The sequence below is a fragment of the Sciurus carolinensis genome, chromosome 12 (genome assembly GCF_902686445.1).
Source record: "Sciurus carolinensis chromosome 12, mSciCar1.2, whole genome shotgun sequence".
Classification (NCBI taxonomy): Eukaryota; Metazoa; Chordata; class Mammalia; order Rodentia; family Sciuridae; genus Sciurus; species Sciurus carolinensis.
Genome location: NC_062224.1, coordinates 42,391,877 through 42,413,973, shown reverse-complemented (window position 1 = coordinate 42,413,973; position 22,097 = coordinate 42,391,877). Strand labels below are relative to the sequence as shown.

Here is a 22,097-nt window from a genome sequence, read left to right as displayed (position 1 = left end):
TACCTAGCATTCGAGACCCTGAGTTTAACAGGAAGGAAGGAAGAGAGGGAGGGAGGGAGGGAGGGAGGGGAGAGAAGGAAAGTAATGTAGTATTCTGGAAAAGCAAAAGACAACAAGATAAGACCTGACTTCTTAGCAACCTACCACAAACCACTAACAGCATCAAACCAATCAGTCACTCCCCATCTGGAACTGAAGTACACAACCTCTAGAGTCCTCTCTGAGGGCCATATCTGCCAAAACAAATATGACCCTCAGTATTTGGTTTTATTGCTATAGTCTCACTTTGGTTTTATTTGGGTAGTCATGCCCTGAAACATTTTTCTTTCATTGTCAAAACTTTTACTGTAGCAGTACCTGATACCTTCTTCTCATAAACTTATATTATGAAGTCTTATTTTCTCAAATTATACATTTTAATTTCTATATAGCAAATAAATAGGAAGAGCATTAAAAATACAATTTTAAATACATTAAAAAAGCAAGGTTTTTATTTTATTTTGTTTTGAATCTTTGTATATCAGTTCTTTTACCTAGTACTAGTTTCAATCCCAGATGCTAGGCTGGGGATACAGCTCCTTGTTATAGCATTTGCCCAGCATGTGCAAAGCCTAGGGTTCCATCCCCACACTGGACAAAAAGAAACAATCAACTCAAGATGTTTGGATTAGTTGGTTGACGTTTAAAAGCAATTCTATCAAAGAAAAATAAAATAGTTCATACCTTTCTTCAGCTGGATATTGAGCCTCTTGCCTACTTTTTTGGTGTTATAACCACTGCTTGCACTTGAACTAAATACATTCTGTGAGGCCAGAGCTGGGGCTGATGGTGGTTTTGTGGAGGGGTGTGCACTATGAGGTAGTCGTGGGTGAGCTTCTATCTGCTCGGGTGGGTGGCTCAGTCTGGGTGCTCTTTGCAGTGCATGAGGCCCAGCACTGTTCACACTCCTGTTATCAATATACTGGCTGTCAGGGCTGAAGCGGCTTGAATAGTAATTGTTCTTCTCACTTTGGGATAGTTGTTCATACTGCTCTTTATTTGCTGCAGGAACCACATGGAACCAAATGATGGGTGTACGCATGGCTTGGCGAAACATATGTTGTGCTCTGGGTTTGAGAAAGAATGGAAGATTAGCAAATTAAGATCAGCAGACTAGAAGATATTATGAGCTTAATTAAGTATACTAATTAAGCAATAACAACTGACAGAGTGTTGAAACTGAAAAGCAAAATTCTGATAACCCATTTATTAATCAAGTTTGCAAGCTCTGATAGAAGCAGAGCTATGTCTCCAAATATAAATTTGTCATTCTCTAAATAAAAATGGCAAAATTATCTATGACCATGGATAAAATACAATACTATGATCTCAACTGTAAATTATTAAATAACAGTTTTAAGAACAGAAGCATAATTTTAATATTAATAGAAATCAAATGCAACCTTCTCCCTATGACACCATCTATACAAATTGTTAAATTTATTAAATATTTCCCTAACAAAGAAGTCCTTTGAGTTTTCAGAGAAATAAATTTATAAATATACTTAGGAAAGTACAGAAAGCACCTAGCTATTCATCAGTTATCAGCAAAATTAATTCAACACTATGTATGCAAAGAACATTTCCCACCATCACCACCCCAAAAAAGTCGGGTGGGGTGGAGGAGCGTATGGCTCAGTGGTAGAGCCCTTGAATAAAATGTGCAAAGTCATGGACTCTTCTTAAGTGTTCTTCTGCTCTCACACATGCCCTTTTAACTGGCCAACCTTTTGTTTTTAATTGAATGAGGTCTTCAGTCAGGAAAAAGGAAATCGAAGACACAATATTGTGGTTCAAGGCAGCTTTTCCTGTTTATTTATATTAAGGGACATTGTGTGCAACAAAGTTGAAAATGTGAGTTAAAAAATAATACAGATGAGCACATTGGTGAGTTTTCCAAAAGGTGAGGAAGCAACAGAAGTGTATAATGTACAATGGGCTCAGAATACTTCAAGACCAGCTCTATTGGTCAGAGGTCACTCGTAAATACAGTTTAAAGGTGGTAATTAGCTCAAGTTGATTAAATTTTTAAAAGTTATGTGATGGCACAAAACAGGAACAATACACAGAGACGGCAGACATGTTTGGAGCTTTTCGACTGACTGCACTCCATCATGCCTAAAGCAGGAAAAGACCTCAATGCAGCCACCACACACTTACTGTTCAAATCTTCTATTCCGAAGGTCACCATCATTAATCCTGACAATGCAATCATTCTCATGAAAAAGGTTTTCTTGTTCAGCTTTACCACCTTTCTCCAATCGTTTTACTAATAACCCCAGGGTTCTGGAACATTAAGAATGCAAATTATTACACATGTAATATTTCCACCATGCACAAAGCCCTATTATTTTAATGCTGGCATTGCAGTTAGAAAAACTCCCTTATAAAGGTGTGTACCAAGTCATGATTAATACAAAGCAAAAATCACAACAATCTAAAAGATATGAAGAAATGTACCCTTTCAATAAATATAAGAAATCATTTTCTGGCATGTCAGTATTATATTTCTGAAGCAAGTTGCATACACTATATTATATATACTGTATGTTGAAAAATGCTCCAAACAGAGCTTGCCTAATGGGTCAGGGAATATCACAATGTGAAGTATGGATGAGCTCACATTTATGCATGGCTTTTGTAGTTTTCTGTTTTAAGCCAGATGGCACACTGCTGATGGCAACCTCTGCCTTTCTGTTAAAGTAAAGATAACTGGAAACAGTTAAACTCATGGCACTAAAGGTTTCAGAAGGTAATAGGAAAGACTTCAGAAAAAATAGCTCCATGCATGTCACTTGAATTTAATAGAATCTAATATTTGGAGTATCAGACCTGGTTAGGACTACCAAGTAAATGAAATAATTTGTTGCCAGTGTTTCAATTTAAAGAAAAATAGAAGAAAGTCAGTAAGAGGTTTAAAGAATGCCAGTCACCATTCCATGCTTTAATACGTGTACTAAAACTTCAGGTCTACAAAAAAGTTTGAATGAACTTTCAAAGATTCAGATGAAAAAAAAATGAAAATTACTAATGTGTTCGCTCTAGAACGCTAACTTCTTAACTGACAGGACACTCAATATATCTTAGGACAAATAGTAAATGCCTGAAATGCAAAAAAGAACAAGAATCTTTACCTAGTTGTAATTGCTAATTTTTACATGGTAATTGGCATCAATTCTGTATCATGATTAAATACAAATTTTTAGGTGAAGATATTTTTGAAACTTTCAAAGTTTGCATTTTCTTTCATAATCCTAGTTAAGAGGCAAAGAAATGCTCAGGTACTAGAATTTAGAATCCTTATATTTTAAAATTAAAGACATCATAATTTCCAGTAACTCCTATGTATTTACCAACAGAAAAAAAACTTGCAGGATTGTGAATATGCTTCCCACTAGAAATATACTCAAATAGATACCTTCTTCTTCTATACTTAGTAATCATGTCTTTTCTATGGTCATTTATCTCGTTCTCCTGTTATATACACATCTTATCTCTACTATTGCATTGCAAGCTCCTAGAAGATGGAGAAGATGGGATTCAGTAATATGCACTCAAGCACTTAGTTGGTAGTAAGGTCTGATAAATGACAACTGAATGAATGGATGATTGAGTTCAGCTGAGGCAAACAAGTCTCATTTCTAACAAGCTTTTTGTAAAATAGAATGTTAGTGATCAGAATTCAGATTCGGTACTGTTCCATGAAGGTTTCATTTATACTAAAGATACCACTGAACAGAAAGTAATTGAAGCAAAAGTCCTGTTTCACTTGTTATTCTGTAATTTAACCTCGTTTCTTTCATGAGTATTTATAAAATCATTAAGTTCATTCTAATGTTTATCATTAAAGATAATAAAGAGGCAATATACTAAGATCAAATCTATCAATTTAGAAGAATAGTAAGAAGAGATATTACTGAAATTCACTTCTGTAATTTTACCAATGGAGAATTAGCATTTATTTGTATTGGAATCTAAAAATATCAATGACTGGTTAAAAAATATTATGTAGGCAATTTTAGTCACCTAATATATTGGATTTATAATTGTAAAAACTATCATAACTCAAAGGTAAGATTAAAGTACAATGATTTACCTGCATGAGCAACTTAACTATCTCAGTCCATATTAGGAAGAAAGAGATTCCATAACGTAGGACACCAATAATTAAAACATTAAAATATCATCATACAACAATCTAGGCATCCCTATTATTGAAGTTTGTTTCTATCTATAATTGCAGTGTTCTGACAGAGGAATCAAATAAATAACATATCTATAATTTTGATGAATGGAAAAGATTTATATGAGAAATCAAATTAAGGCACAAACACTGATAGCACTGGAATGTGAAAAAATCACTTGACCTCTTGACCTTCAAAGCAGACATGAAAAGAAAATCTTACAGGTAAAGAGGCATTAATTGTTCATAGGTAATCATAACATAGCCACACAGGTGGTGTGACACACCTATTGTTAAAAGCCACCTCTACAGACTAAGAACACCTTTTTAAAGTGCAGGAATGCAGTCCTTGAAATAAAAATATACTGCACCAAGATTGACTCCAGATAATTAGTTTTAATTGAGAAAATCATAAGTAATTTTCTCATGTGGCTCCATTTCTGTAATCAAAAGTAACTACTAATAAATATGTTTTTATGTCCTCCAAAATATTTTGTATAACCCAAAATAACTCACAGAAAATTTCTAGGGAAATATACATTGACTATATTTAATGACACTTGTTTCGTAGTTAACTAATACTGATAATTTCCTGAAATTTGTGAATTTATATTCAAAATATCCTTTCAGTATTTATGACACTTTAAAACAATGCCACTGCCTGGTGCACATCCACAGACCCAGGTATGTGGGAGGCTGAGGTTGGAGGATTATTTCACCCAGGCTTCTCAGGCCAGCATGGACAACATGGTGAGATAAAATCCCTAAATAACTAAATAAACAAAACGAAAAACTTAGAAATCTCTACTCTGTTTCTACAAGTGACATCAATATTCTTTTCAGATAAATAGGTCAATGGATTTATACTCATCTAGATGTTGTTTTCCTAGTAATCATTCTAAAATAATGATCCAAAGTTAAAAAAAAAAAAAAAAAAGCATGCCACATTTTGTGTATTCAATGACTGTCTTTCTGAATAGGTTCTCTTATATGGCCAAATGCATCAGGGATCCAAATATACAATAAAAATGTTAAAAATCATAATTAAATACCCTACGACATTTCCAAGAAAGAAAATGGAAGTTTACTAACCAAGACTTTAACATCCAATATTACTATAATAGATGCAAATATCCTTTAACTCCGTACTGGGGTTCAGAGGCTTGATGGAGTGGGGAGGGGCACAGGACGAAAAGCTTCACCCAGAGTGACACAGAAAATGATCAGGGAATCAAGGAACAGACTGAATTAAGGTGAAGTTAGTACCCTGCTGATTTCTAAGTACTTGACCACACTATTAGAATTATTCTCTCAAAAAGAATGAATTAATTTAAAGTAAAGTGGTACAATCTGCAAAATTATCTCATTTGTTCCATGAAAATGATTACAAAAGTACAAAAGGAATAGGAATGAATGATGATAAAAAAAAAAAAAACTCGCAAGAAAATTGAACTGAAAACTGAGAAGGAAAAGAACCTCTGAGGGGAAATCTAAGGGAAGTAGCAATAACACACACTTTCAGCTGCCTGCAAATGTGTGGGGGCAAGCAGATAATAATTCTATTTCTATACTTATCACTTTAAATTTAAAGCTATCTCAAAGGGTATATTAAAAGCAAATTTTAGGTACGTATGCCAGAAACTCAATGCAGAGACTGGTGTTTGTTCTAAAGCAATGGACAATTACCACCTGTGGTACAGCAGCTCCCACATCATTAAAAAAAAAAAAAAAAAAAAAATTATATATATATATATATATATATATTATAGTTGTAAGTGGACACAATATCTTTATTTTTATGTGGTGCTGAGAATCAGACCCAGGGTCTCACGCATGCTAGGCAAGCACTTTACTACTGAGCCACAATTCCAGCTCCCCACATCATTTTTTTATAGAGTCCCTAAAGCCAGCCAGGTTCCAAACCTTTGGGCATGTCTGTGTGCTGGTACGAGAACTGTTTTTGTTATCAGCAGCTAGTACCAGAGATCCTTAAGGAGGCAATCATGTTCTATCAAAGAAGAGTCTACTATATAAAAAATAAAAAGGACTTGGCATTGTGCAGCACATCTGTGCAGCTCAGGAGGCTGAGGCAGGAGGATCACACGTTCAAAGCCAGCTTCAGCAACCTAGGGAGATCTTGTCTCAAAATAAAAAAATAAAAACAGCTGGGATGTGACTCAGTGGTTAAAGGCCCAGGGGTACAGTTCCTGGGGAAGGGAAATGGGAAGGGACAGGAGGGGAGAGGAAGGGAAGGGAAGGGAAGGAAATACAGACAGAAATACAGACAGACAGATAAGACACGACACATTTATTAATGCAGTTGGTCACTTTCATGAAGAAATAACTATATGCTTTAGGGGTAGGTTAAAAAAAAAAATCGTACTGCACTTCACTTACAAATCCAATATAAACCCTACTCAATTTATATGCTTTCCAAGCAAATGGATTTTTTCTGGATACTCTCAAACATTCCTCCTCTTCTACTATTTCCTACATCTTTTTCCATTCCAAATACTTTTCTTAAACAAATAAAAATATGTAATTGCATAGACATTTCTTTCAAGTCTTTTCTCATAGTTCTTGAACAATTCTCTTTAAAAAGTCAAGTAAAATTGCAGTCACAGAAAGCAAGCCATTGAAATGCTGCATCTTTGTACATGATATCGGATGCATAATTAGAAATTTAACTGCTTAGATTATATTAAGAATTGCACCACTACATTTTTACAAGGTTCATTAGCCTAATTATACACTTAATTAAAACAAACTCAGTCACACATGGTAACATTTTCAATTCTAAGTATAAATTACAACCAATGGTAAAACTGAAAATAAGTAACAAATGTTTTATTGACATCTAAATTGGCTGAGTAAGTCTGAGTTTTGCTTTGATAATGTAAACTCCCACAACTGCCACCCAGCTGTATGGAAATGATCATAATTCATCTTAATAAAAGCTGACACAGTGTAAACACCACAACTGTAGTGAAGGCAGAGTATGAATGGGCAGAACAGGATCCCATCAAAAGAAACCTGTCACCTCCCAGAGTGCTGTATGTGGGAGGCCAGCAATTATATGGTGAAACCACAGCCAATGACAGAGCCCACTGCAACACAGGAAAATTTAAAAAGAACTCAAATTAAACAAACAAAAAAAAAATTGATTTTTAAAAAAATCTTTGGACTGAGGGTGTAACTCTGTGGTAAAGTATTTGTTTGGCACACATGAGGCCCTAGGACAGGAGAGGAGGGGAGGCGAGGGGAGAGGAGGAGAGAGGAGGGGAGACGAACTTAATGGATGAGAAAAGGTAGTTCGGAAAAAAGAAAAAAAAAAAAAAGGTAAATAAAAAATGTAGAATTTCTATCTGGACATGGTGGCATGTAAATCTGTAAATTCGTGTAAAATCTGTAAGTAGCTTGTAAATCTAGCAACTCCAAAGGCAAGAAGATTACAAGTTCCAGGCAAAGCTTGGCAACACAGCGTGACCCTGTCTTAAAATAAAAAGGGCTAGAGATATAGCTTAGTTTCCACTAAGTATCCCTGTGTTCCATTCACATGTACCAAAAAAAAAAAAAAAAAAAAAAAAAAAGTGGAATAGAGGGATGGGCGGGTTTCTACAGCTTAAGCAGTAATGATAGATACTATCATAACACTCAAAAAAATGTAACTTATCTGAATGTAAAATACAAACTTTTCTCTCTGAACCAACAGATTATGGTCCTTTATTTTGCACAAAACATTCTGACAAAAGACTACTGATCCAGTAAATAAATTTAAATTGTGTTTTTTCAAAAGGAATGAAATTAAAATTGAATACTCAGAGTTCAGGAGCATATTTATTCTGTGCTAATTCCACAAAGTTCACATTGATTCTAAGTCTTATTAACATATGTACCCAATTAACTAAACAAATGTGTATTGAGATTCTCAAATTTAAAATGTAACAATAAATTTCCCTTAGTTTCATGATATAGGAAAAAAATCATTTTCCCTGATTGTGTAGACAAATCACTACCTCCCTAGACAACCAGAATACCAAGCAACATTGGAAAGAATTCTAAGGCACATATGCAATATAAGTTGAAGATAAAAATACGTTCTCATGATTTGATCATTTTTATTAGCTGTCAGCGCCATGTACCTTCGTAAAATTCATTACATGCATAGTCTTATTTAAACCCCTCAGAAATCATATGATTCACATCACTCCATGTACAGACTGAGGCTAAGTGACATTAACTTGCCCGAAGATAAGTTTAGTACAAAGACAGAACCAGGTTATATCCAGGTATTCTGGACTGCTCCTGAAAACCCTCTGCAAATAACAAATTGACTAACAATAATTACAACCTGATAAATCATAACTGGGACAGCCAAATTCACATTTTGCTTGAATAATTAAATTAATGAATATGTTATATCTCAAGATCTTCCAAAAAATGTTTGCCTCCTACTCTTACAGAAAGAAGAACATTAGGGCTGGGGATATAGCTCAGTGGTAGATCACTTGCCTAGCATTCATAAGGTCCTAGCTAGCACCACAAGAGGAAAAAAAAAAAAGAAGAAGAAGAAGAAGAAGAAGAGGAACATTAGCTTGAGGGAATTTAATTAATTTATATGTCCAATTTACCAAAAACAAACATATTTCAGTAACTTTCTAGATAATTAATATATACTTATGTTAATACAGAATACATATTTGTAGAATACAAATAGTAATACATACAGAATACACATTTTCCATTAAGGTCATTTTCATTTCAACACGAAACCCAAAAACATTACAAATATTCTCTTAGGCATAGAATTTTTTTTTGAGTTTAAAAGATGGTAGAATTGATGGACAATAATGTAAGTAAGCAATAGGAAGGTGTAGAATGGAGGAGTCATAAAAGAAACTTCAGCATATCAGTTAAACTTTTACTAAGGATGTGGATGTTTCATCTGATACTCTGAATATTAAGTTGAATATAAATTTTTGAAAAAAATTTATTTGGGGAAAAAATTCAAAATCAAACAAATCAAAAGATGGTACACAGATTAAAAAATAATAAGATGAAAAGTAATGTGAATAAACAGAGCAGCTGCCAACACAGGCCAGTAGCAGAAAGAAACACACCCAGACCCATCCAGGATTGTGCACCATCTCACCAGGCCTTTACTTTCTCCCTAAGTGAGAATCAGATCCTAGAAAGGAGAATTATGTGAGCACATTTTACTAACTGGGAGATGCTTGGTGGGTTTTTTGTTTGTTTTTCCTTTTTCCCTTTTTCTTGTGAATTCCTGAGAACTGGCAGCAGGATTGGGTGTGTGTGTGCAAAATAATACCCAGTTGCCACAAAAGGCTTTCTTGTCAACCAGTAAGTGAAACTGAAAAAATTATGGACGCTTGCTCCCCACAAATATGAATAGGAAACCGATAAGGGAGTTTTAAACATGACAAATAATGAACTATAAACCCCAGACCATCAGGCATTTTTGTTTATTTGATTCCCTAGGGCAAAGGCTGGCAAACTACAGCCCATGAATCAAATCAGCCAGCAAATGGTTTTTTAAGAGAAGCTTTTCTGAAACACAGCCACACTTCTTTGTGTTAGTTTGTTTGCTTGTTTTTGCAATACACAGGGATCAAACCCAGGACCTCCCAAATGCTATGCAAGTTCACTATCACTTAGTTACATTCCCAACCCTTTTATTTTCTCACTTTGAGTCAGGTCTGAGTTGCCCAGGCTACCCTCAAACCTGATGATCCTTCAGCCTCAGCCTCCCTAGTAGTGAGATTATACGTGTGTGTCACTGCACCTAGTCATTTGTTTATTTTTTGTCAAGGACAGTGTTCACACTACAACAAGTATGAGTAGTTGTAACAGAACCTCAGGGGCTTCTGCCCCTGAGACTCTCTTCACAGAAAGTTTGCGAATCCCAGGTCTGGGATATCCTCAGCACCAGAAGTTATAACTGGTAGACACTAGATTTTTTTGAAAAAACCTGCTTAAATAAAATTAATAAACACATAACTACTATTTCCATAAGGAAAAAGTAATACCAAAGAGATTTTAAGTGCCACAGATTTGAGTACAAAGATGAATGTATACAAGAATCTGTTACAGAAAAGATTCAGAGAAACAGCCTATACTTCATCAAAATGTTTTAAACATACTTGTATCGATAGGGAAAAAGATTTAGAATATGTACTATGAGTTAGATTGGAGTTCATGTAAGACTAATGAAAGTCTCCGCAGCATTATCGTCTAATATATTCTGATTCATCTACTTTGCAAACTATTTCCCACCAAATCACACACACTTGTATATAGCCCTTATTCATAAAATATTTTTGGAATGACTATCTTTCTAGAACAATGTCACTGGAATAGGTCAGGTTCAATTGCTTCTCTGAGGGCTTGCACAGTGTACTACATTCAATAGTACTACTTTCTCTAAATCCCTATGACATGTAGCATGTATCTTTCTATATACTTTTTTCTCAATTAAGTCCCTTAAAACCAACCAAGAAATATTATAATTGTAATAGGTCAACTCCTATTTCAACAAGCAATTTTCTCTTACTTTTTATAGACTTAATGATATAATCATATTTCTATATCATTAGAAAGTGCAAAGAAAATTCACTAAACACTATGGAGGCCAGGATATGACATTGCTGCTTTATTTTTAATCTAGTAATGTCAAAGCTAAAATGGATTCATTCATTCATGGGTTCATTCATTTCTTTGCCCAGTAAAAGCAATACTTAAAATCCTTTGGTCTAATATCTATGAATAGGTCCTAGAAACATAAAAATATATAAAATAAAGCATGGTCTTCTACCAAAGGAAGTCACAATCATTTGTTTTAAATTTTCTGAAAATAGAAGTATTTGTGATTTAAATGAGGTTATGTTTGTCACCTAAATCCGAGTCAAATGAAATGTTTGGTGTGAAGGGAAAGTTGATTTCAAGGTTGTGAAACTGTAAATAAGGAGATGAGTTCATTGTTTTTAATAAAATAAAGGAAGATAACTAAAGAAAAATACCATCAAGGGCAAGATGATATTGTCTAAGTATCAAGAGGTGGTAACTGAAGGAAGGGTTGGAAGGTGATCTGATTGTCATTAATGTCCCGGATCCTTCTTTAGAAAAACTTGATTATACATTTTCCATAATAGCTAAGTGGCTTTAAAATGTTCTCTATCCTTGACTTCACAATTTTAAACTACTATTTTCCTTAATTAAATGTGACATTGGAGGTGACATGGAGGGTGTTCCTTTTTGCTTCAATATATAATTCTAATTCTGAATAGTACCTTAGACACCTTGACTTTGAAAATCTAAATAGGAAAGCAATATTGATGTGTATTTATCAGATTTATAAAAATAAATATTCAGTAAGAGTTATTCAATTAGTTATGTCTCCAAAATTGAGAAAGCCCAGGAAAGATTAGAATTTTGTACCACGGAAGGCATTCGTGGAAATTTCAACTTACGTACCATGAATATATTTTCTTGTATTCCCACAAGAGGTATGTGCAATTTCTTCCTGAGTTCCACTTAATTTCTTCCTTTCTGCTATACCATACTGCTTAATTTGCCCTTGCAGTCACTATGGAGTTGATGCAGCTCCCTTTATAAGCTGTCATCACATTTAAAATTGGCATCCTCAGCAAGCCAGTCTCAGTTGCCCAATGCCGACAATTCTCTCTCAGCTCCCAGATCACTATTATATAACTGTATCAACATTTATCACATAATTATAATTGTGTGATTTCTCAGCTCTCACTCCATCTAGACTGCAAATTCCCAGAGGAAATCCATTTCCTATTCATCTTTGTTTCCCAGCACCTAAAACAGGAATTATCACATGATGAATGCTTGGAAAGGTTTCCAACTGAACTAGAGGAACCCACTTTGAAGCATTTCTAGGTGTCTCTGGCTCAAGAAGAACAGTGTCTGGGAGTCTGAGCAGCCTACCTGCTTTTCTTCCCCCATTGTCTACAGACCGCTGAAGAACCATGACTATCATGGTGGAAACTTAAAGATGTCACCATGCATCTTTAAATCCTAAAGACTTCAATAAAAATAAAAAATTCTTCTCTGCTTCCATATAAAAATTAATGATACCTGAAAAGGGTATATAAAGAATCTTTCTTAAATAAGTTTATATAGAAAATCTGCACAAGATTTTCCTCATTAAGTGCCAAATTAATAGTAATTAAAAAAAGGTCTCAGTTATAGAAAAAACTTTTAGCTCTGCAAAGTGATACTCTTCACTTGAATGTGTTCAGTGAATCAAAACTGAACTAAAGGCCATGTTGGTTTTGTAAAAGTCTACCTATGAATTAGTCTAATAAGCATATTTTCCTGTCTTATTCCCCTTTTGTTTTAAGTTTTTTATCTATTTACTTCATCCAAATATCCTTAAATGCAGAAGTAATAAAGATGTTTAAAATGACTTAAAAAATGACATTTTTGTAAATGAAATACTGGTTTGAAGCTGGTACATGGACAATTTAATCCCATTTGTGATGAGTTAAGTTTCACAGTTTAAGGCACATTAGTATTGGGAAGCTATAATCCATTTTACCTGCTTACCTTTCTGTCTCCTATTCATGAAAGAATTACAAGACATTTTTGAGATGATTTTTTAATATATTTTTTAAAGGAAATAAAGGCAAGGTCCACTTTGAAAACTACTAATACTGTTTAACTGAAAGTTCTTTGAAAAAATTTTAATGCTCCTTCAGAGTTCAAAAATAAAAATAAAAAAGAGGAGGAAAAAAAATGAAAGCAATTGCAACTCTGTGAATGTAACACCACTCAAAAATTCAAGGTGAATTTCAGGTACTGGTATAAAGGACTAACATTCAGGATTCATTGTACTCCAACAGAGTTCTAAAAACAACATTCTCAGCTTTGAGACATTCAATAAACCAAAGGTGCTTTACCGAAGGACTGAAATCTGGATTCACCAAGGTTACTAAAATATTAGAAAGGTGGTACAATTGCTCAGATAGTTGCATTAAAAATGAAAAATACATATTTAATCATATACTTGCAATTTATACACTGTCTTTTAGAAAATGCAAGATACGTATAATTCCTTGATCATGGATTTAATTGTGTCTAAGCTCTGGATTGCCAGTCTAAGCTCCTGGCTACTGATCTAAGCATTCAGTCACTTGTCTAGGTTCTCAAACACTGGTCTCAATGCTCAGTCACTGGTCTCAGGCTACTTTCCAACTTCCCCTTTTCTGTCCCCATGAAAAGAAATTATACATGAAAAATTAAAAGGTGAAAAAAATAAAAGAAATAAGGAATTGAAAATTAAGAAGTCAAAAAGTTCATAAGTATATTTTACCAGGTAATCAACAGATGAGCAAATAAGAAAGATTGTAATAAAACTGCTAAGTTAGATGTCCATAGGTTTAAGTTCCTGGGCAAGCATGCCATGTACTTCACTTGTCCAGGATGGAGGCCCACCAGTCACTAGTGGCAAATCAATTTGCACATTTGAATATATTAAAACCAAAATTACAATTATGGTTTCACAGAAACAAAAATAAAGAACAGAATTAAGGAACCTCATGGGTCATTTGTAGTTTTTAAGGATGTGTGTTCTGTACTATAATGAAGTCTGGATTAACAATCACTGGACATTTTGATATATTTTTGGATATTAAAGTGAAGAAGTTACAAACCACAAGTAGGGAATAAATCTCCAGCATGCTTCATTTTCTAAAACTTCAAACTTGAGGGTATTTTAAAATTATCAAAGTAAATAAAATTGCAGAACTAACTAATCATCAAGGCAAATTTAAAATGATTCATCACCCAAGTTATCCAGGTAATTTTTAATGGATGAATTTTTCCAGGTAAATGCTTTAAGCCCTCCCAAACTTTGCAACTCCAAGCGGAGTTCTAACTAAAGCCATCAATTCATAGCGAAAGTTAAATGTTAGCTCAGACGTGATGAACAATAAACCTATTACAATAATTTAAATGCACCATTTCTTCCTGTGCCTGAAAAAAACCTCTCTTCATTAGGCTAAGAGCTTTCTGTGATTAGGATACATACGTATGAATGAAGCAGCAGTTGCCCCCAAGTGAAAAGTTTTCTATTAAGCACATGCTTAAGTCAACACCTTTCTATATCTGAACATAAATGAAGATAAAAACACTGTGCATTATGATTCAGTTAAAAACCTCCAAGATACGTTACCTGCCGCCTCGAGCACTGAAAGGCACTACATGGATTCCCAGAGGCCCTCCATCGTTGGGGACTTGTACGAGCTTTACCATATCACTGTGAGACAATGATGAATGAGGGAGCATGAACATGTACTGTAAACAAACCAAACCAAACAAAAATCCGCCACAACACAGACACACAATAAACAACAAAAGGAAACAAAACAAAAACCCCACCAAGTACACAGGCATATACACACATAATTAGGGATATAAGCATGGTTGATGAGGGCCACGTCAAACACCACATACCTGAACACTAGTCTGATGGCATGGAGGGAGAGCAATCATCAGAGATAACTACATTAAAAATGACACAGAACCATTTCTCTTGAACCACGCTCTTCCATATAATATAAACTCATGCTTTGCAGTCAAATGTTGAGTCTTCCACTGAAAATTTTCCATCCCCATATCTATCTCATGGACTCTGAAGATTAGCTGAATAAAGCTGCTGCATCTATATAGTACTTGATAATTTACCAAGTACTCTTACATTTGTCTCATCACTGATCCTTTCCAAAATCTAATGATTTTGCCCCTGTGGGTAACTATCCAGAGGAGAACCCAATTGTCCTTATTGCCCACTATTCTATGATATTTCAGTCACTATTTCTTAATCTGCTATGAGAGCCTTTCAGGTATGGGTTCTAAAACCCCTTTTTCTATGATGAACCCTCTCAGACACTGCTAACAATTTCAACAACAGTTTAATCATTGGCTTAACAAATAAGAGTGGTACAACTTTGATAAATATATTTTATTTACATTTACTATTTTACTTTAATTTGTTATATATTTCTAAAAAGAACTCTGGCACAGCAAGTGTGTCTCCAATGGAAACACTCCAAGTGCTGATTGCTATGTACCTAATCATAACCTGATCCTGGAGTGTGCTGCTTAGTATCACGAAAGTTCTTAGAGCCCTCCCTTGGAAAGCCAAGAGAAGACAGAATTAAGGTATAAATGTTAATGTTTACACCCCCAACTTTACCTACATTGGAAGAAAGAATCCAGAATGACTGTCTTTCCTGTTCTAAAATATTGAGGGAAAAGGTTCTGAGAACATTTTCCCTTTTAACATGCCAATATTTACAATGATTATAGTGTTATGATACTATTGGAAAACACATTTTTGTTCTTTTGTATTTAAAATCATATTCGAGGTCCCTGAACTATGACCTCTATTTTTTTATCAAATGTCGAGATTTTCTATTTCTTCAAATTAAAAATACATATATACATACACACACACACACACACAACAGTGACTAATGCTTACATGATCCAACTAGTTTTTCATGTAAAGTATAGCCACAATTTTTTTAAGTTAACAAAGTTGAAAAATGACTGAAATACTGACAAAGCAATCTGAAAATAGTGTTTACAGTGCTGTCAACATGGTGAACATTTTTAATCAAATACTATTTTAATATTCTAATTTAACAGTATTTGCCAAGGCATGAAACTCAGAACAGGTACATGTGAACTTCCATGCTATACTGCTTACAGTACATAATTAACTCAACAGATGAAAGATGCTCTTAGGAAAAACAAATCAAAGCAAGGCATGTTTTTTAACTAAGCACAAACATTCCGCATGCCATATGCTTTTGGAATACTTTCTGCGATTAATGATGCTACATGTACATAACAAATGTAGTTAAAACCATCAGCAACTTACTCCAGAGAAAAGCTGGGTATATTCTCTAAACCAGTGTCAGCATGTCCAACCGGTTCCACGCGGCTACTATCTTCTTCTGTCCCATCCTCGTCCTGGAGGTAGCAGGACACAAGAGAGAAGCACACTGTTAGGTTTATTTCCACAATGTGAAAGGAAGTGGGATAAAATCCCAGTGTAACAGGCAGTATGATCAAGTTAACTAAGTATTTCCTCTAGGGAGAATGACCTTCAATGATAAGATGGGTGTGAGTGTATAAAGTTGAATTTTAAAGCAACAGCATTCAGAGTTAGCAAGTCCCAGAAGATAAAGAAGATACTGCTGGGATAAGGAAAGAAAACTGAACATCAATTTATGTACCTTTTCTTATCTCATTATTTTAACTTCACTTTTTTTGATGTATGTATAAGGAAATAATTACATATTACTATAATGTTATGGTATACTAATAAATAAATGTGTGTGGCACTGGGGATGCATATTTAAAATTGTTTACAGATCTAAACATTTGAGACTACATTATAATCTGTGACCACTACCAAAATCTTTGAAGTCAATATCTGAGAGTCAGGGCTGGAGTGGTGGCTCAGTGGTAGAGTGCGCGCCTATCATGTGTCAGGCACTGGGTTCAATTCTCAGCACCACACAAAAATAAATGAATAAAATAAAGGTCCATCAACAGTTAAATATATATATTTATATATATTTTTATATATATATATATATATATATATATGAAATTTGAGAGTCCTCATCTCCTACTAACTTAGCTTGTCAACTGGAACATGTCATAAGCAGAATCTCAGACTTAAAATCCTTCATCCTGGGAAATTTCACGTGAAGTTACCTTAACCAATTGACTGTCTTAGAGCTGTTTATAAAGACATTGAAGTCTTAGTCAAAAAGGTTCGTGTTTACTTCTACATATCAAGGAAAAACAAATAGCAACACAATCAGCACCCCACCCACTGCTGCCATTTGTATTCCTCCTTCAACAAAGGCAACATTTTGTAAAAATATGTTCCAGTATGTTGTAGACATTGGATAAAGTATGCTGAAACTGGAAAAGAGCACGTGGAATAAATTTAGAAGTTCACAAAAATAAATGAAATGCCTAATAAGAATATTCCTTAATTTATAATGATACCATTCCCTTTTCATTAGGGAGTTTCACAAATATTTATGTTGGTTTTTCGAGCTGAATAATGATAACATGCCTGATATCATGGTCTTGTTAACCAAATTATAGTATTTTAAAAAGATTCAGATCTCCAAACACAATGGTTAAGAGGCCCATGTGTATTTTACCTAGGATCCACAATGTCTAGCACCTGTTAGACACTCTGTAAATAGTTTCCTACTTAAGGTAAAATTATCTGTAGGAATCTCTAGGGATGTCCCAAGGCAACTACATAAAATTTATTTATTTAATTTCTTGAATGTTCACAAATAAAATTGATGTATACATACAATTTGTTAGTGTTTTCTTTTCCTATGGTACAAATTGGGCATCAGTGATTTTACTATGAACATATTAAATCACCTACATTATGAAAGAGTCTACCTTTGAGAAAAATTTTATAATTTTACCCACGTATTTGAGAGATTCCTAGTAGAAATGCACATGCCATCAAAAGAGAGATCAATCAATAAAATGATAAGCAAGAGCTAGAGGTTCAAGACACAAAATACACTAAATTAAGGTAGAATAATTCATTATGTTCTATTGTCATTTCTACTGAGAATCTATCAAAATAAGCAGCAGAATGCACAGAGCTTGTCTGTGAGCTACAGAGGTGCTACGTGCATCCCGGAAGGTGGTGCACTGCATGGAACCAGGCTACTTGAAGATTGATGATCCTGCGTTTTGAGAGGCTCTAATATGTACTTCTTAGTCATCTATCTCTCTTAAGCACCAGCACATTATACATCTCAAAGGTTAACAGCATCTTGAACCTGCCTAAGAACAGCACTTTGAATATAAACACGAACTCCCAAAATGATGCTTTTCCATTGGGAGTGGGGGTAGGGAGGAGACCTAATGTGATTGTTTATAAACCAGATGTAAGACATAAAAATAATCTTACAAGTTGAAGACATTTTGATTCAGGGATTCATTAATAATTTAAGCCCCACTGAAATGCCACCAAGATGTATCGCCAAGTGAAACACCTAAGTTGCACTATCAAAATTGCCACATAAATGAAAAGCCCCCAACTACAGTGATAAACCAGTAACTGATAATTTACACATTCATTGTTCCCACAGTGGCCATTATCAGGCCCCCCAAAGTATGTCGAATATTATTTCATGTGGCTGCATATGGTGTTCAGTTTGGATTGCAACATTCACTGCCCTGAAGCTGAGCTGCAGTTGCTGTGGGAACCACAGCTTAGAATTTCTCAACTTTTAGATACATAAATATCAGCTCCTATAAGGTTTTATTTTATTGTCTGGTACTTTTTTAAAGCTGTGACTGAACAGTTACTTTTAGCAAGATTTATATATTGAATTCCATTGTAACCATAGTAAATGAAGCTCAGTTATTATATACCTTATATCAATATTTAAGTACCATACTATTAATTTAAACTAGACAGTGTTAAATAACTTCCTTATGAAATAGTATATATTTTTTTGAGTGTGGAGAGTTCACACTCAATGGGGCACACACCTGTACTACTTAGGAGGCTGAGGCAGGAGAATCACAAGTTCCAGCCCAGCCTGGACACCTTAGGGAGACCCTTATCTTAAAATAAAAAATAATCTTAGTAAAAGGTTGGCAATATAGCTCATAGTTCAGTGGTAGAGCTTTTGTCTAGCATGTGTAAGGCCCTAAATTCGATCATCAATGCTGGGGTGGGGATTTTGGGGTGGTGCAGAGCACTCAGGCTCAAGAATTAAAAATACTAGAGTATATATACCACCTCTAGCATTCCCAATTTAATAACCTTGGGCAAGTGATATGCTTTTTCTGTATCTATTCCTTTTTCTGAAAAATGGGATTCTCTTGGGACTACTAAAAGAACTAAGTAAATCCATGTCAAAAGTATGACATGGTGCCTGATACACAGTAACTGTCAAATGAATGGCAGTTTATAAATGTCACTGAAAACAGAAATGATTTATGGATAAAATATACCTTGGTAAATTATCTTAGGGTAATTATATACAAATGCAAGATGATCTCTATCTTTTCAGACAAACCATCTATCTATAAGTGTTATAGTTAATATGTTAAAAGATGTTACAGGGCTGGGGAGATAGCTCAGTCGGTAGAGTGCTTGCCTTGCAAGCACGAGACCCTGGGTTCGATCCCCAGTACCGCAAAAAGAAAAAAAAAAAAAAGTTACAGTTAAATATACAATGTGTTACATTTAATGTGTATATATATTCATCCATATGTACTATTTGCTTTGCAAAAGAATTTAATATAAAAATACTACATAATCAATTCAATTAAAATTTTTTTCTAAAATTAAGCTTTGCTTAAAACAGTATTTTTTCACTTTGTTATATTTGAAATATTTACATTGTAAAATGTCTTTGGAATATGAAAACAAATCAAGAAAAAGATAACTAAATGCTCATATAATTAAGTGAATGGCAGGAGGAGGAAAAAACTACACGTTGCTGGTTGAGGAAATTTTCAAAAACAAAGTAAGATTCAAGAACTGTAAAGCATCCCCCAAATATATACAATTACTATGCATTTTTAAAATATGAATAATAAAATATAACTATGAAGATTCAAAATTTTAGCCCCTTTGCCAGCTCATAAGTTAGCCTGACATATCTTCATGAATGCTGGAAAGAGATACAAGTCTCAGAAAACACAAAAGTTTGATTGCTCTTATTCCATCAGTCAGAGTACCATCTTTGCAGGCAGTAGTTCTTCAAGCAAAAATTCTCAAAAGGCAAGGTGAAGAAGGCCTCAGGACACTTGCACACACACACAAGAAGAACCCTGAACTTAGGGATCTTGAATCTTTTAAACAAACACTAAAGAAGTTTGCTCACTATCTTCCAAGGCTGGGCACTATATAAAAATCTTTCAGACAAGTTGTGTGTTACTAAGTTAAACAGAATGCAAGAAAACTATGGAGAATTATCTCCCAACAACATTTAACCTGAACACTAACAAATAACACTTGGATGATTAGTAAGTAGAATAAAACAAAGAATATCATTAATAAATGCTCTAGGGTATAAAACCTTATGAATAATAACAAATTCTACTAGATCAGAGTCATACCTTCTATACTAAGGAGAAATTATTTTTCAGTATAGAATTAAATTTCTCAATACAATGAAGTATGAAAGTTGAAAAAAGTAAGTTTTCAGAAATGAAATATATTGACTTTGCCTGAACCCTTTCTTATAAAGCTGTTTCAGTATGAGATGTAGCAAAATCCAAGAAATTCAAGTAAAACAATGGTCAGACCTATGGCAAGTCCCAGTGTGTGGGTGAAGGGACAGCCCAAGAAAGCAGAAACCAGTTCAGATTAGAGCAGAAGAGGGAGATGTTGGGGAGGTCCATCTCCATCTGAAAAAAGAAATTAATAATCGAATAATATTTTGAATATTTTAAAAATAACAGAATTTTGACAGTCCTCCTAGAAAACTATAGGGGAAAATATTAAAAACTCTGATCAAGAAAAAAAAAACAATTTTTAAAAAGTCAAATAAATTAACTTCAAGAACCACAAAAGAAAATGTACAAAACAATAAATGTAATCAAACTAACTAACAGGTTATACAGTGAGCAATTCCTACAGTGCCATGTAACGTGAAACTGATTAGTAAAGGAATTTATACTACATGTGTATGTTTGGGATTGAAGTTCAAGCCTTGCACAACCTGTGAAGCATGTGCTTCACCACTGAGCTTTACACCCAATCCTGAACTTAGACTTTTGCTGCACCAATATTGAAAGGATGGAAATAGCGTTAAAGGAAAAACTTTCATCTTCCACAAAGGCAAGGCAACAAATGTCAGTAACTGATAATAAGGAATAAAAGAACATACATATATTAATAAATGGTAATCAGAAAAAGAACAACATACACATATTGTGTTATTTAGTACATGGAAGGAGGGATCAGAACAGATACCTGGAGAGAAGTCTACAAGATCGTGGAGTGGTGAAGAGGAGTTGCTAGTTTTTATACTAAGCATTTTAGTATGATTTTTAAATTTTTAATCTGAGTGCATATTTGAAATGTTTGCCAAGGAACGGAGGGACTTTTTAGTTTCAACCAAACATCTAGGCTCTGAAGAGTCTTACAGGCCACCTGATATCAGATTTACTTTGAAGGATATAAGGCAGGAAACAACTTGCCAGCAAGGCAGCATCCTGCTCCTGTGCTAGTAAGGTATGTGCTCCCAGCAGCCCTCAGAACTGTTCAGCAACTATGCTGGTAGGTCCCCCACTTGACAGAGCTCAAGTACAGGGAAAGGAACTCACTACATGTGTTTGCAAGAGTTACCCCAACTGCCATGTTATGTCCAAAGAAGGCAAAAAGGAACTGCAGGAATCAGGTAATCTCTGTAGGTCTATACTTTATGTGTTCTATTTCTGATTTAAAAATAGCTCACCAAGAGGGCATGCTGAATATTCTGTCTGGAATCCTACCCTGCCTCAGGACAGAGTAGGAGTTGGGGTGAGGGGGGAGTGTATTACTTAGCCTAATTTTTTTTTTTTTTTTAACAAAGAAAAAATGAACACTTGATGAGCCTAGATCAGAAGGCTAAGTCTAATCAGGTAAATACACCTGGTAGACAAGGGAAGATTAAAGTGTTCCATGAAGCCATTGGTTACAGGTTTCTAGTAAAAATTAACATTTCTTCCATTATGCTAATAATATAAAAGCCAAACCTCAACTGAAAAAAAAATGTTACAGTGCCAATAGATAATACATTTCTGAAAAAAAAAACTAACTTTG

The 22,097-nt window shown here is 34.4% G+C and overlaps 1 protein-coding gene across 21 annotated transcripts in view; it reads right to left on the bottom strand.

The window, feature by feature from the left end:
- Pard3 (par-3 family cell polarity regulator) overlaps positions 1-22,097 on the bottom strand; it is a 649,712-nt gene that overhangs the window by 257,317 nt on the left and 370,298 nt on the right. For all 21 annotated transcript variants that reach the window (XM_047521509.1, XM_047521522.1, XM_047521510.1 and 18 more), the window contains 4 exons: positions 16,155-16,246; positions 14,442-14,525; positions 2,200-2,325; positions 724-1,106 (listed from right to left, as the gene is read on the bottom strand). In XM_047521509.1, coding sequence (XP_047377465.1) covers positions 724-1,106; positions 2,200-2,325; positions 14,442-14,525; positions 16,155-16,246 — 685 coding nt within the window. The remainder of the gene's footprint in view (positions 1-723; positions 1,107-2,199; positions 2,326-14,441; positions 14,526-16,154; positions 16,247-22,097) is intronic.